The following is a 16,796-nucleotide window of genomic DNA, read 5'->3' on the forward strand; positions in this document are numbered from 1 at the left end:
TATGAAAATAATTAATAATCCTCATAAATTAAGAATCATTAAACGTGGCACTTGATTGTCTGTTTATGTATTGACTTACCTTTTTGACTAATATATGACTAATCTAACATTGACAGATGGTCTATGTTTGACTTTGTGATAGAATCTGCTATTTATTACCCAAAAATTCACCAGATCAATCAATCAATCAATCAATCAAATTTCATTTGTATTGCACATTTCAGCAGCAAGGCATTTCAAAGTGCTTTACATCATATCAGACACAAAAACACAATGTTTATAAACATGTAATGATGCTATCAACACTTACAGGATTCAGAAGGACTTTTGAAGAGAAACAGGTCCATATCCTTCATAGTTAATGATGGACAAGAAGTGTGTTTTCTACATGCTATTTCTTTGTTTCATGGGTAATCAACCTGGACTGCTTGTTGTTAAATGTTCAGTTTTAGTCTCATTTGACCAAGGCGGTTCTAGTTACAGCCTCAGTGCAGCAAATTCGGCAAATTTAGCTTTTGTGAGCAAAAACATTTTTCTCATATTTGGATATTATTTTTGTTTTATCTCCCTTTAAATACTCCTCTTTATCAGGGATTGTTAAGTCAAGCACGGTTCTTTTTCCAGCTTTCTTGCAAGTAACTAAAAGAAAAAGGCGTCTGTGTTTGGTCATAACTCAAAAAGCTGATGAGTTTTTTAAAAAGTGTAAACTTTAAAATTTTTGTTGAAAATTTAAAATTTGTTTGAATTGTTTCTTAGCATGAGATCATATCAAACTGCATAATTTTTCAAAGAAAATAAGCAAGAAATCACACCACCTAAATAGATTTTAAATTAATTTACTCAAGGTCTACTTATATCTTTACTCAGGATATTAATAAAGGTGCCCAGCCTTGCATTATTAACAAATACACTCGCAGAACTAAATGTTCCATCAAAGTACAAAAGGGTAGAAGAAGTGAGACAGAAAAAGAAATGGGAAGAGGTCTGAGATCTAAAGAGGGGAGAGGAGAGCAGAACAATGACTTTAAGTCTTGACAAACACTTAACAGAGGCCTTTAGACTAACACTTTGGAGAAGACATGTCTGCCTGCATACCAATAGAAAATACTGTCATTCTTTATCTAAGTCAGAGCCTTTTGATGTTGTGTTCACACAGACAGAGAAAAGAGAGATGAAGGAGGGAATAGAAGTAGAGCGAGTGGGAGAAAAAGAGTTACAAAAACATGAACTTTAAACAAAAAGGCTATAGGGTAAGGGAGGGGAGAAAAAGGAAATTTAGAAAAAAAAAGAGCTGAACCCTTAATTTCTTCTGCAAGATGTTCTTTATTTCATACATTCTTTGTGCTTTACTTTTTCCTTTTGCTGTATCTGTTCATGTCTCCAACAATATATAGATTACCACAGTCATAGTAATTATCAAGAGGAAAGAATAAAGAAAGTAGAGAAAATAGGAAAGGGAGGACAGACAGTAGAGGTCAGTTGGTATGAAAGATAAAATAAATAGAGACATTGGGTGGAAATGGATAAGATGTATCATCCCAAAATTCATAGAACAGTGATGGAAGAAAGTCAAAAACTGGGCACTCTGAACAAAACTTTAAACGACCGAAATAGGGAACAAACATATCAAGGAAAGAGGTAATGCAAATGGGACGAATTTATTGGCAGAGGAAGTAGTCAGCAAAAATTAATTGAAATAAATCGGGAAAATTACAGAAAATGGAGTCATGTGAAAATAACTGAAGAATGGATTTGTTTCCCTCAATAGTGTCTGTGACCAAGGTGTGTGTGACCAAGCTGGTGACCAGTATGAGGAGGACCTGCCAGACTGTTGTGGGATGGTACAGTTCTCCATTGTATGACAGACTCCCCACCTTTAAGTGACTAGACACTTAAATTCCCACTGTCATGTTTCTTCAAGCTTCAATCCATCCATCAATCCATCTGTCCACCATTGTCATTATCTCCTTGTCTTTGTACAGTTGTGGGTCTGGACAGGTTTCTGTCTAATACTGGGCAACACAGAGACAGACAGGACAAATAACTCAGACTTCAATCTTCCCATCCTATTATAACACCAAACAAGAAGAGCCAACAGGAGAAGAGACTGCTTTAGTAAGGATGAACTGACAAGTCACGGCAGCAGCCCCTCTACTCTGCTGCTCAACACACAGAAGCATTTCCATAGAAATATGTCACCATACAAAGGGAAATGGTTTCCAGCAGTGTAAGATTTCTTCCAAGAAGTATTGTTGCAACAAAAACACAATTGACCAAACACATATGGCTCTGTTTTATTTGTACTGTTAGAATTTGTATATTTTATTTCATTTCAATTGTTTAAACTTTCATGTGAATGCCCAAACGGTAAACACATTACCTTCCAAGGTGTACATGCAATGGCAGGAGCAAACAGACAAATGCACCCAATGCACTTTTAAATGCAACACACATACACTCTCCTCTGCTTGTTGATAAGTGTGTTAGGAGGCAGGGAGAAATTATTAATTATCAGGCTAATGGGCACCAGGCTGAGTTCTGCTTCATTAGGCTCTAACTGTTTGTGAGAATCCTTGTTTGTGTGCTGCTTGTGTATCAGAGGACTGTGGGACCTCTGAGTAACACACAAACAATAAAGGGGTGGGTGTTGGAGTAAGAGTTAGTTAACAGAACACATGCACTTATGCAAACACAGACATGCATGAAGATGACAGTCTGTCTTTACAACAAGAATAATGTAGCAAATGGTCAACAGAGCTGTTTCAATATATTGTTAAACCTTTTGTTGACTATAAGACAAAAACTTGCACAATGTCCCGTTTTTTTTTGTTGTTTTTTTACATATATTTTGCATCAGTGCTGGTGTTAAAGTTGAGTTAAGAGCCAGAGTAAAAAAAAAAAAATGCATGACGTTGAAATGTGAAGCAAACCTTACTAACTGCAGTGTGTGTTGCCTTGTACTCTTTTAGCATTGTGTTTCCACCCTGTGTTGAATGGCTTTGCAGTTTGCTCTCATTCTGTTGCTCGGAGGGTTGCGCTGGCTACTGTATGATAAGTAAAACCAGCACTGACTTTAATCTGTCTCACTCCCACTAGAAAAGACAGATAAGGAGGGGGAAGTAACGCTGAGGGATGGTGAGACAATAAGGGAAGTCAAAGAAAAAAAGTGACATTGTTTTAATTATTTGCATTTTGATAGAATTCCAAAGTAATTTTAACAAACATTTTGGTGAACATTTTGAAGGCACTGTGTCACTTAACTTTCCATTTTCTCAATTTTGTGCTACTTGGATTACTTCAGTTGTTTTAGTTTCCATCACAAGCTCTTTGTAGTTGTCTTCTGAAAAAAAAGCATCTTTTGAGAATAAAGCTGATTCTGAAGGTTCCTGTGAACATGTGCGTTTTTCTATAAATAGCCCCAATAGTAACATAAGCAGGGGCACAGGCTCAGTGGTTTTTCCCATTGATTAGATGACCAGCTAATGCACAATCATTCCAACCATTCATGCACATGTGGACACATACACACAAACTACTACTCTGAACTAATGAGTTGATCAAGACCCCCCCAGGAGCAACCAATCGCTTCTTTGCGCCAAAGAGGGCCGTTTGTTGAGGGAAAGACAAGAAGACAATGAAATAGAGGTAAAAACAAACAAAGAGGAAGTTGAGTACAAAAATCACACTTAAAAAATTAGATGTAAAGACTGGAATATTGAAGAGGCATACCAAGCGGTATATGATTGAAAAATATTGAAAAAGGAGGTGAATATTTCTATAACCCATAATACTAGAGGGGAATGTGAAAAACAGATGCAATTCCACTTAAATTTTTGTGTAAATGCACCTGTATGTGGTTAAGATGTCCCTGAGGGGTGTCTTCTTGCTGTCGATATGTGTATCCCCATGTCTGGGTGTACGTGTGTGCTAGAATTACCCTGAATGCTTTAGCAATTGACTGCCTGGCTAATGGCAGTCTCTGTTTTCCTCTGATGGTCATTGACTAGGCCCTCTCATCAATACCTGTTTTTACAGCTATTCTAGAGGTGTGTGTGTGTGTGTGTGTGTGGTGGGGGGGGAGGCGTGTGCGTGTGTGTGTTTATGCAGTAGTGATTATATTATGTGGCTGTGTATGCTACCTGTGAAATGCGTTTTCTCCATATTTTTCTTGAAGTGTTGTTTTATAGACATTTTCAGGACATTAGTATAATTTTATTGTACCATATTTGGGGATTTTTTTGTCGATGAAAGAATGTAGTTTTTATGCAAAAAAAAAAATAAATCCTAAGCTCTTTATACTTTTTTTAATCTTTATATTTTTCAGCCCATGATTTAATTTTTTAATAACATTCTATTCTTGTATATTTTTTTAGCCTGGATGTAGAAAAATCTCTAACTAAAGACATGGGAAAAAGAAAAAAGAAAAAAACATATTCAGATACTGGATATCAAAATTTATTTTCAAAAATCTCCAGGTCATCTCAAAGTTGGACAAGGTGTTTGCTTTGGTGTTGCTACATAATCAGATCCAAGGTGATTTCAAATAATGAATATATTTCTTCTTTACAAGTTGAAACTATAATAAGAGTAGTACTAATTTCCATTTTAAAACAGAAACATTACTTCATGGGATTTAAAATTAACTCTACTTTCTGTTCACTTTTAGATTTTGTTATTTTCTACTTCCTTCGTTTTTGTGTTCTTCCTCTTTCTGCCACTCTCACCTGAGTTTGGGAAGGACTTTGTCCCACAGACACAGAGCAAGACTATCACCACTTCACCCAGGAGACCACTCATCTCTCACTTCTCCATCCTCCCTTCCTCCTTCTATGCATCCAGCTACCCATCCATCGATTGCCACTATTCTTGGACTTCTGTTATCCCTCTTCTGGTCAGGCTCGGGTTTCCCTTTCCACCACTCAGCTGTGTGTGAGAGCTAACCTCCATATATCTTTGCCTGTCACATTTGATTAAGATCAAATCTGCCCCAGAATAATTTATTATTTTATGCCATAAAATAAAACCTTTAAAAAAGCTGATGTCTTTTTATCTTGTTGAAACACCAAATGCACAATTAACTAAACTCACATAGGAAATATTTATTATTAAGTGAGTGACTAATGGCAGCAGTTCTATTTCTGCCTAGTCACTAATAAATGGCTTAATTGGCCCGGGCATTGACCATCTGTGCGAAAGAAGCAGATTAGCCTGACAGAACCAATAGCCTGAGAAGTCTGGCAGGAGGCTAATCTAATCATTCATTAAATTAAATTAATTTATGGTCTAGTTTTCTGAGCAGTGTTTTTATTATTATTATTATTATTATTATTATTATTATTATTATTATTATTATTATTATTATTATTATTATTATTATTATGCCTCTTTAAAATAGGACAAAAATAATTAAGAACCTTAATGTCTTCCTTTTCATTTTCTTATTTTGGATAACGTCTGATACAACAACCCACACAATGATAATCTGTTTCATTGATCAAAATGTTTCCCTCTTCACCTGTCCTAAAATATATTGTTTTAACAGACCTAACAATTTTTTTTTTTTCTTTTTCTGATCGCAGGAGTTACACCAACACCGTGCGGCTGAGCAGACGAGGAATGTGGCTGTATGTGTATGAACAGTAAGTGTCGCTTGTCACTGGGTCTAATTTTCTGTCCTATAGAATGAAAATATTGTTATTTAGAAATGTAAACATTTTACACAATTAGAATGACCTTCACCTAAAAACATAGTAAAAACTGAAACCATAATAGACAGCTCAAGAAAAAGTGAGGGGACATTGGATGTCCCTGTAGCAGAAAAAAAGGATTATGAATTTAAATACTATTACTGAATGCTAATATTTGCCCAATATTTTATGTATTTGTCCTACATAAAAACGGATAATGTTCTGCAACTTCTAACAAGCTGAACCCCCTTTTTAATATTCTAAACATAAACTTTACTGTAGTATTTAAATTGTAATTGCAAGATGGTGTATTGCAGATTTTAAGACGGTCATCACTGTTATTTACTGAAACCTGCAGGCTTAAATGAAGATACTCTGGCTAAACAAATGGACTTCCACCCTGGACATTTAAAAGCTTCTTTACAGGCCAAAATGTAGAGATAAAAAGAAACAACAGCAATGCATACTAAAGTCTATTTGGAAATCCCAATACCCTCAGATTTGACAGAAAGCTGCAGATGAGTTGGAGAAAAACTAAATTTGAAACATCTTTTTAAATAAATTCACTCCATTATGGTATGAAAAGTGCATGAAAACTGTTTACCAAACGGCTCCAGCTGAGACTTGGGGAACTTTTCAATGTGAGGCAACGGTGCTTACAACGCCCCCAATATGATACTTTGACCTCTGAGAATAAATTTTCCGTTAAGTATAAGTTTTATTTGCTAATAGATGAAGAAAAATACTTAAAACAGAAATTTGTTGTGAGTAATGTTTTAAAATATGCTTTACTCTACGATTCTGGGACAAACATGCCATCATTTAACAACTATGAAGTAAAACCTTAAAAAGGACATTAATGTTTTAATATTCTGTGTCATTGGATGAAGTCCTCTGTGCCTGTATTAATGTTCATGTCTTTATTCGAGCACTAGATTGAATGCACTTCCACATACCTCTATGGAAATGAAGTCACACACACACACACACATAGTGGGACAATCAGGTCATTCCAAGGTAAAAGGACTTAGATATAGTGAAATATTCATACTTTAAGGGTACTCTGTGTGTGCGTACTTGCAATGCGAGTTGGTGTGACTGTGTATGTGTGTCGAGCTCATGACTGCTACAAGCAGTTCTCTTTAATTGAGGTCCTGACGCCTCAAGCAAAAGGAGAAGGATAGAACCTGCTCTGTGGTAGGTCTGTGTGTGCCGCACGCAAATGTTAAACTAACACAACAATACTGACCTGAAAAAACGTGCTAATCAAATCTGGATATCAGTGGTGACTTTAGCAGTTGGTGGGGGTTTCTGCTGATTATTAGTGGTGTATAAATATTGTACATTATTTGTATTTTATATTTCTGACCCTTATGGGGTTTTTCCAAAAGGTTTCATTGGCTATGCAAAGCAGTTTGAAACTTATGTCCTTCATCTCAAAATTTTAGGCTTTGTGTCTGTGTGTGTGTGTGTGTGTGTAGGCGTGCGTGTGCGTGTTGGTGTATGGGTGAGTGTGTATCTGACTTTTGTTTTTGCAAAAAAAGTTTTTTGTGGTTAACATTTTATACCTGGCCCATCAAGTTTGTCTGCACTTCTGTTCCTATTTCTTGCAGTACATTATGTAGGAAAAATGCATGAATAAGTTGCAATCACATTGTTTATTTTGCCACGTGTGTTGTCACATTGAAAATCATGTCTTGCATAGAAAAACCAAATATATTTTGTACAGCATGAAGTCCAGCTTTATCCGTAAAATGGCACACCCCCACTTTGTACAATGTGTGTCTACTGAGATCACGAGGTAAAATATGCTCACTGTGTTTTAATGTGACACGAACACGTATGTTTCTTTAGCTTTGATGTCACTGTCTTGTTTTATTTATTTTTTCTACACTTTGATGAAAGTTCAATCCCCACTCAGTCTGTGAGTGTCCTCAACTGCTCAAAGTATTAGTAGCTGAAATAATCAGAAAATAGGTCAGGGTGACTTTTTTTAGCATCCTGAGATGAGTGAATCTTCGTGATTCCAGACCTAGCATCAGCAAAGGATGTACTTTTGGCTCATTGCTGCAGAGTAGCACTTTTGCTGACTGTGTTTTAGTAATGCGTATGTTTAGTGTTTATCAAACTCAGACTCATGCTGCAGAAATTTTTTACATGTCCAAAGAAGTCAGTAGTGCATGGTTTAAGGGGTGATGAGACCCCTTAAACCATGCACCACTGGTTGAAGGGATGTTTGCAAAATTGTCAAATGAGTGAGAAGGTGATGCTAGAATGTTGAAAGCTCTGTATTTTGGTGCAGTGGTGCAGGGGTAAAGTCTGCGACCCATATTCAGAGGCCATAGTCCTCGATGTAGCCATTACGAATTCAAGTCCCGACTCACTGGCCTTTACTTTATATCATTCCCCTATCTTCTAATAAATAAAGAAGAGTAAATTACTTCTAAAAATGCAAAGCATGCAATAGAGTGGCATCTGTAAAACAAAAGCTCATAATTTATAAAATGTCACCTCATATTCTTTCTCTACTTAAATCTCTTCATCTTTTCTGCTGCATGTTGTTTGGGAAAGATTGTCAACAAGGAGAGAGGTTCTCTTTGTAAAATGAGAAAAGTGGAAGGTGTAGGGATATCCCAGTCTTATATCAAGTATCTGATCAGCGTCTCAATCAAGGCATTTTTGATTGAGGATATTGGAGCCACTGATTACACCTCAGCTCCATTTCCAGCCGTGCCGTAATGTCTGTAATGTGAGCATCTTGGGAGGCAGTCGTGGCAAAGCTTCATTGAAGACAATCATGCAGAACAAACATCCAGTGAAATACTTCATCCTAATATGAATTCTTTCAGGCTAATTTTCAGAAACAACAAACACACTTTAATTTAGTCCTTTTTGAAGGAGAGAAATGGGTAAAATTACTCTAGTGAGTGATTGAATTAGTTACGCTGCACTTATCCACCAGGCATCCTAAGTTGCAGATATTTAGCTTCCACAGAACTTTACGGCAAACTGCTGAGCTAATCCATTCATTTGAATTAACTCTGTTGAACATTCATAATGTGTGTGTAAAGCATTGAAGACGATGTGCTGATAAACCCAGTTGAATGAAACAAATGTTTATGTGTGGTTGACACTTTGCAGTCACAGTAAGCCTAAACTCCTGATGGTAAGATAGGAAGCGGTGCATCTGAAGGATGTGGCCATTAGTTTTATGTGGTATGAATGACATTGTTGACACTGCAAACAAATCTGTCTTTATTTATTAATTATTGCTCAGTTGCATCACAGTATTTTTCTCTGAAGTGTATAATTAATTAATTAATCAACTAAACTTTATAGAGCACTTTTTATGTAGTCAGGTGTTACACAAAATGCTGTTCATAGGTTGAAGAGAAAAGGACAGAAATTCAGTCTGAATTAAATTTGATCGAAATAATAGAATAAACAGATTTTAATAAATGTCAATAAAATAGTGAGAAATTAACAGTATAAGAAAATTTATCAAATAAAGAGAGATGTATGTAAACTTTACAATAACAAACAGTCACCAAAACACCAAAGTAAAACCCATAATAGTAAAAATACAAAATCAGACAAAAGATAAAATCTAAAGTAGCTTTAGTGGAGCTGTAATCCCTTTAGAAACACTTGAAGTTGTGAAGTTTTAAAAGAGTAAATTCCAGCTCTTCGTTGGACTATGAAAAAAACAGTGAGACTATGGTAATGTTCTTCAGCTTATTATATACATTTTTGTACTGTTATTAAATTTAGATCAAATCTAGTCCACAGAGTCGCCTAGAAGGCAAAAACAAATGATGATATTTACGTCACACAGGTTTGAGGTTAACATCTTTCTTCTTCTTCCTTCTCTATAATATTACCAATTAAGTTGCTGTTTTGGCAGAGTGGCATAAAAATTAAGAGACATTTTGGTGCTCGGCTCTCAGCAACTATACAGTAATACCAAGATTTGAGGGAGAAGCAGTATGTTCCCCTCACTCCCTAAGTTCCACCCACCTTCTTCTAATCCTCTAAAAGCACTTAGGAGATTGGCGCTCTCCTCCTGCCTCTGCCTGCTCATCTACCCTGTTGGTCGCCACAGCAGCTGATTGGACGAGTTGCGGCTCCTAATTGGATCATGAGGGTGTGAGGCAGGCGACAGCAACCACATTATGGGAAGCTGACTTTGTGCAGAGTAACCCTGCCAGGATGACCCTTTCCATGAGTATGCAGGTGTGTGTGTGCGTGTGTGTGTGTTTATACTGGTTGACCCCAATGTGACTAAGAGCCTCCGTTTATCAAGGTATGCTGGCTGAGGCTGCGGTAGAGGATAGATTGATGAACAACAGAATAGAAAAACAGAGATGAGTAAAAAGATGAGAAAACTAAGTAGAAATAAAAAAGAAATGTGAGAAGGAAATTAGCTAAGGAGGTGAGCAGAGAATCAGACCAGCTAAGCTTAGATTTTCCTTTTTCTTCCTTTTTTTCTTACAAACTTTTTTTACTTAACTTCCTTTGTAACCGCAGGGGGTATGGTAGGATTGATGACATGATGCAGTGAATTAATCCTCCTGAATCTTGTGTTTGCGCATTGTGTGTGCGTGTGTGTGAGAGTGTGGGTATCTTTCACTTTGGTGCAAAGTGACTGTGTTGTCCGTTACGGTGTAAACTGATAGCGTCACTGCTCTTTGCCGCATTATGTGGAGCGTGGATCTGTACATTCAGTTTCCTTACTGCAATCTATATCACACCATCATGAACACCTGATCCCACTGAACTAGCGGGCACAACAGCAAGGACTATTTCTAATCGTTTTGACTCGAAACCTTGATCTTATCCCACATGCATGCATGGTATTCTGTTTGTAAGACAGGAAAATAAGGATTTACATACGCTTTAGGTAACTTAAAAATTTATAATTTGTTCAAATAAATAAATAAAGAAAAAGTAGTTTGAGTGATCAGTTATTTTAGTGGCAAAGGGAGAAGTGTCATTGAATTATCATGTATTATTTTTTAATGAACATAACTGGGCTACAAAATAATTTTGGAGATTAAAAATATGTCAAGCAGACTTTATTCTTAGTTAATGGCTTAAGATGACCAGACTAGATTTTAAAACAATATTCAGAATACACAAGTTTGAGCATTGCCTTTCTCACCCAATTAAGAGTCACTGGATGTTAATTTTGAGTTTGATAACTTTGACGTCACTACATATCGCCGTAGGTAAGTAGTACCTTGGAAAAGTATTACCTTGAACTTTTCATTTTGGCATGTGAAACTTGATGTTTCACTGGAATTTTATATAACAGACCTAAGTAAAGTAGTGCATAACTGAGGTGGAACTAAAAGTATATGTAACTTTCAACATATTATTTGAAGAAAAAAAAAATCTGTGTGATGTGCATATTTATTTACCCCCTTTTATCATGATCCCCTAATCCAATGCAACAAAAATTCCTTCAGAAGTCACTTAATTAGTAAACAGAGACCATCTATTACGTAATATAATCTCAGCACAAACACAGCTGTTCTATGAATGCCTCAGAGCTTTATGGGGAAAAAACAGTGCACCAACGGCACTACAAAGACCACGAAACACAGCAGCTAGGACAGGGATCCAAGGGATCCAGTACTCCGAGGTTCAGACATCTCAACCAGTATTATTCCATTTCTCGTTTGGAAATGTAAAGAGTAGGGCACACCTGCCAAGACATGGCCGTCCACTGACAGACCTGGTAAAGTGAACATTAATCAGTGGAGCAGACAAGAGACTCATGGTGACTCAGAAAGAACTGCAGACATCCACAAGTGGAGCATCTGTTGACAGGGCAGCAATTACTAATGTAGTATTCAACTCTTGCTGTTCTTAAACGCTATGAGTCTGATCTTTAAAAGGTGTTGGTGAAGCATGGTGTTGGCGGCATCACCAAAATCTTATGTAAATCCTTAGTTTCCTATCTTCTCTTCAGTAAATTTGGAGGAGCTGAATGCATATGCACATTACACATTTCAGATTTTTGTCACCATACATCTTTTTTACGTCTTCTTCAAGTAAAGCTTTTGCAAGGTAATAAAAAAATTATGTGTGTTTGGCCTTGTATTTGGTACATTCAAGGCCTACCGTAGTTTTCTAACAAATATTACATTGTGTGGACCTACTGTACCCTCTTGGGCCCAAAGCAGTGCTGCTTCACATCTCCTGAGAGCACACAACTCCAGTTAGTGACAATGGGCATGTAAGGTTAGGTTTAGGCTAAGTCATAGGGTTAGGCTTCAGAAATGAATGAAAAATGAATAGAAGTCAATACAAAGTCCCTGTGAAGATATAAAGACATACTGTGTGTGGGCGTGTGTGTGTGTGTGGGGGGGGTGGTGTGTGTGTGTGTGTGGGGTGTGTGTGTGCGTGTGCGTGTGTGTGTGTGTGCGTGGGCGGGCGTGTGTGCATGCGTGTATGCAGTGTGTCAAGTGCGACAGTACAGCAGGGGCGTCTGATCCCTCCACCTTTTAAGAACATCAGAGGGTGTGAAAAGCACTGATTGCCCTAACCGCTCTCATTGGGACTCAAACCCCCGGCTTAGTTGTGCTTCAGCGAGTTTGAAGAGACAAGACAGAGCGAGCGAGATGTGTGCACTCGTGAGTGAGAGAGTGAAGATGAGGTAGAGGGAAACGAGAGAGACAGCGGGACAGAAGAGAGAGGTTTGGAAGGAATTAGTCATGAGAAGTAGAGGAGGCACAGACAGGAAATCAAAGTTAACACGGGAAGCACGGAGTAAACTAACAAACTGGAGTAAGACGAGTCTGACGAAGATAGAAACAGCAGAAGGCCGAAGACCAGGAAAGAGATGGAATTAGTGAACACAGTGAAGGCAAATTGTGAGAGGGACGATTAGGAAACAAAAGGTTTTTTATATTTGTTATTCAAGATTCATCTTTAGATAATACCAATGTTCAAGTTAAAAAGACACCAAAAATCTAGACCAATCTATAAATGTATAAATATAAATTATTCTTCATATGTTCTCACTTCTAAATGGTAGTTATTGTAGATCAAAGAAAAAACATTTTCACTGCTGTACTTTTCCGGTGTGATACAAAGGATGATTTGTTCCCATGAAACAATACAATACTGATAATTTATTAACTTCTTTGAAAGAATACTTCTTTAGGAATGTGAACTGTGGACACAGACAACAACCGTCTTTCCCGGCGTCTCATCAGATTGTTTGTTGAAACTAAAATTAACCCTCAGTGTGCCAAGAGAAGCAGCTTTGTCATTGTTCGCTGTTGCTTGTGAATGTCACCTGATTTACTGACGTACTAGGAACACAATATAAACGTAGAAGTTAATTAAAATCCATTGAAATTAACATATACAGTCCCAGCCCTAATAAATTCAGAGTTTCCTTAATAACTGAAGGTAATATAGGTACCTGATTGTGTTAAAAATACATACACAATACTGAGAGGGATTCCTCTCTTTCATATCTCTTTTTGTGCAAACCTGAAGACATTTTTTACTAAAACCATACTTTTGGAGTTAAACCAATTTAATACACTAACGACTTCCATTGTATGAACTTGAAGGTGTTTCACAATGGCCTTAAATAATAACCCTAACTAAAACAAAATGCTTGATACTGAACCTAATGGAAAAAGGAGAAACTCGCTCACACACACGTGCTACACACATTAGGGTGGGGGTCAGGTGTGGGGTTAGGCTGTGAGGGTCTCTAATAGGCTCCCTTGACACATGAGGTGTCAACAGTGGAGACAGAGATGTCAACACACTCACATGTGGAAATGCTAAAAAACACACTCAGCCAGACACGCCCAAGTGTCCAGATCTAATTCACTCAGTAAAGATGTTGGGCAAATAAGTAAATATAATGTGAATAGTGCTCACATTTAAATACTTAACTATTTTTGTTTCGCAGTTTTTTTCTAGTTTGAGCAGTTTCACACTTGCCTTGAATCTTTCTCCTCTCTTATCTACAACAGGACAGATTATCACTTTCATAATGCACCACGCATACTTTGTTATCTTTTTATGTTTATCTTGTTCCTGCTTGTGTTTGATCTTTCCTCATAAGAACTACGTTTTCTCCCTGCGTGGCATGTAACATGTGAAATGATATGTCCAGTGTGTGTGCTAGCTGGCCGGCATATGTTTGAGTGAGCGCATTTGAGCGTGTGTCGTTATGGATTGCCACATTGTGGACCTGACAGGGTCATAATTACAAGCAGTGATGAAATCTACCAAGTGTTTTCTCCCTGCATGGCTGCGTGTGTGCGTGTGTGTGTAATATTTGTCATCCATGGCAGCACACTCCCTGTTAGCACACAGTAACCATGATCACACTTCCATCTTCCCGCTAATAGGACCATGAGAATAGATAGATAGATAGATAGATAGATAGATAGATAGATAGATAGATAGATAGATAGATAGATAGATAGATAGATAGATAGATAGATAGATAGATAGATAGATAGATAGATAGATAGATAGATAGATAGATAGATAGATAGATAGATAGATAGATAGATAGATAGATAGCTAGATAGCTAGATAGAAGATAGATAGATAGATAGATAGATAGATAGATAGATAGATAGATAGATAGATAGATAGATAGATAGATAGATAGATAGATAGATAGATAGATAGATAGATAGATAGATAGATAGATAGATAGATAGATAGATAGATAGATAGATAGATAGATTTTGGTGTCACATATCGCAGTGAGGATCACACTCTGACTCATTCAGCACATAAAGGCCTCTCCCCTTCTTTCTTTGGCCTGTGATCCAGCCGTACCTGCCTATAGTAAAATCACAGGAAGGGGCAACGGTCTGGAGGTGTCGGGGAGGAAGAAAATGGAGGAAAGATGAGAGGAGTCAAGAGAGAGAGAGAGAGAGTGAGCAAGAGAGGAAGAGAGATGGGAGGCGCTCAATTTGCCATCACGGGTGCAACGGGGCAGAAAGTATCTAAGAAAGTGGATGAGTATCCTTGTGTTTGTGTGCATGCATGGGAGAGAGAGAGAAACAAAAAGAGAGAGCGAACGTTTGTGTGTGTGCGCGTGTGTCTAACAAGGGAGAAAAGACAACTCATTTGAATGTCAGATACAGGGAAGCGTGGCGTGCAGGGCAGGAGGAATGAGGCGAGGAGGGATGAGAAGAATGAATATGGATTACTGGGATGAAGATTCTATTATTTTCTGCCCGTCTCTCTGATCTCTTTGTCGCAGTGCTATAGGTCTGTGTGTGTCGGTGTGTGTGTGAGAGGGTGTGAAGGTGTTTGTATGCGTTAACAGTATGTTAGAAAAAGTACAGGTTTGCAACAAGAAAACCATATTTGCTTATGTGATGCCCAGTGCTAGTCCCTGTGTGTGAAAATGTTTGACAACATCTGTAGTTACTTTCAGCATCTGTTTAATATTTCAGAGAGCTAGAGAGTATTTTTTCAAAAATGTGCGTTTCAGAACTTTTAGATAATAAAACATCACAACTACATATTAGGTAACTTATAAACATATCTACAAGCATACAGGTATGTTGTGTATTATAATAATTATCAGCATAGTTATTTTTAAGAAGATTATGTTACATTTATTAAGTAAATGTCAGTACTGAGCCCAAATGATCTAAGTTATAGATTTCTTTTTTTCATTACCTTTACAAGTAGCTCAAGCTCAGTCAGAGTGGACTGGGAAAGGTTTAAAACCACCATTTTCAAGTTTTACTACAAATTAAATATTGGTCTAGGCCATTCTACACATTAATGTGCTTTGATCTAAAGCATTACATTATTCCTATGGCTGTATGTTTAGGGTTGTTTTCTAGATGGTGGTACAATACTACCCCAACCTCAGATTGTATCCAGTATTGAGCAGGTTTTCTTCTAGGGTTGCCCTGGATTTAGTGCCATTCCTTTTTACCTTAACTTGACTTACTCCCTGTATCTAGTTTTAGTTTTTGTTGAACAAAAACTATAACATAAAGCTGCTAAGAATTTGAAAATAAATCAGATTATACTTTACCAGTTTCAGGTCAATTAGGATGATCAAAATAATATCTGCATTTATAAAATTGTGCTTTTTTATATGTTGTAAATATCTGGCTTCAGTTGGATAGCTTAACTTAATCAACTCTGTTTCCTGTATTTTCCACTAAAAGCAACTCCTTGTATGGTCTTTTTATTGCAGTGGCAGACATGTATTTTGGTCAAGTGTATTTTAGCTTTCGTCCTTTTTTAATTATGACATCTTCCTTTGTAACATTTGCACCATAACTCCAGTGTATTTTGCTCAATCTTCCCCCACTCTTCACATTATGTTACCTGTTCTTTCTTTTGCTTGCTCTGTACCTCTCTTCGGTTGAGTGGTGAGCAGACTGAGGAAGAGAGAAAAAGATGTGAGTCTCAGCCAATTTGTCTTGACACATAGAGATGCTCATGTGGGAGAGAGGTGTCAAACACCTAAGAGAGGGTGAAACAAGTTTGTAGCTCAGTGAGAGCTGATATAAGAAAAGAACAATGAATGAAGGAGACTAGAGAGAAGTAGAAGCAAAGAAAGGAGGACAGAGCTTATTGAACTTACAGGCAGCTGTTTGTGTGGAAGAATTTTGGGATAGGTTCAAAATATATATTTTTATTTTTTTTAATGTTGCACACTTACCAACATCTCCAATAGATACAGTCATACTCACACAGGATGTATGGTTTACATCCTGTCCTGGGTGTACTCTGCCTTTTACCCACCTACTATTGAGAATTGGCACTTTAGCTGATTTCTGGAAGTTTGTTCTAGATTAGAGGAGCCTAAAAACTGAATGCTGCCTCCCCGTGTTTAGTCCTGGTTCTGAGGACACAGAGTAGACTTGAACCAGGAGATCTGAGTGGTCTGGGAGATTGATACAATGACAACAGGTCTGTAATGTATTTTGTTGCCAAGTCATTCAGAGATGAATAAACTAACAAAAGCATTTTAAAGTCTACTTGCTGAGTTTCGGGAGCCAGTGTAAGGACTTAAGAACTGAGGTAAAGTGCTCTATTTTCCTAGCTTTAGTGAGAACGTGAGCAGCATCGTTCTGGATCAGGGTT

At 37.3% G+C, this 16,796-nt stretch overlaps 1 protein-coding gene across 1 annotated transcript in view; it reads left to right on the forward strand.

The window, feature by feature from the left end:
- esrrga (estrogen-related receptor gamma a) overlaps positions 1–16,796 on the forward strand; it is a gene marked incomplete at its 3' end in the record, with an annotated part of 148,832 nt that overhangs the window by 74,174 nt on the left and 57,862 nt on the right. The window contains exon 3 of the mRNA XM_044097855.1: positions 5,580–5,639. Within this exon, the coding sequence (XP_043953790.1) occupies positions 5,617–5,639 (23 nt within the window). The remainder of the gene's footprint in view (positions 1–5,579; positions 5,640–16,796) is intronic.

Source organism: Gambusia affinis, linkage group LG02, assembly GCF_019740435.1.
Source record: "Gambusia affinis linkage group LG02, SWU_Gaff_1.0, whole genome shotgun sequence".
Classification (NCBI taxonomy): Eukaryota; Metazoa; Chordata; class Actinopteri; order Cyprinodontiformes; family Poeciliidae; genus Gambusia; species Gambusia affinis.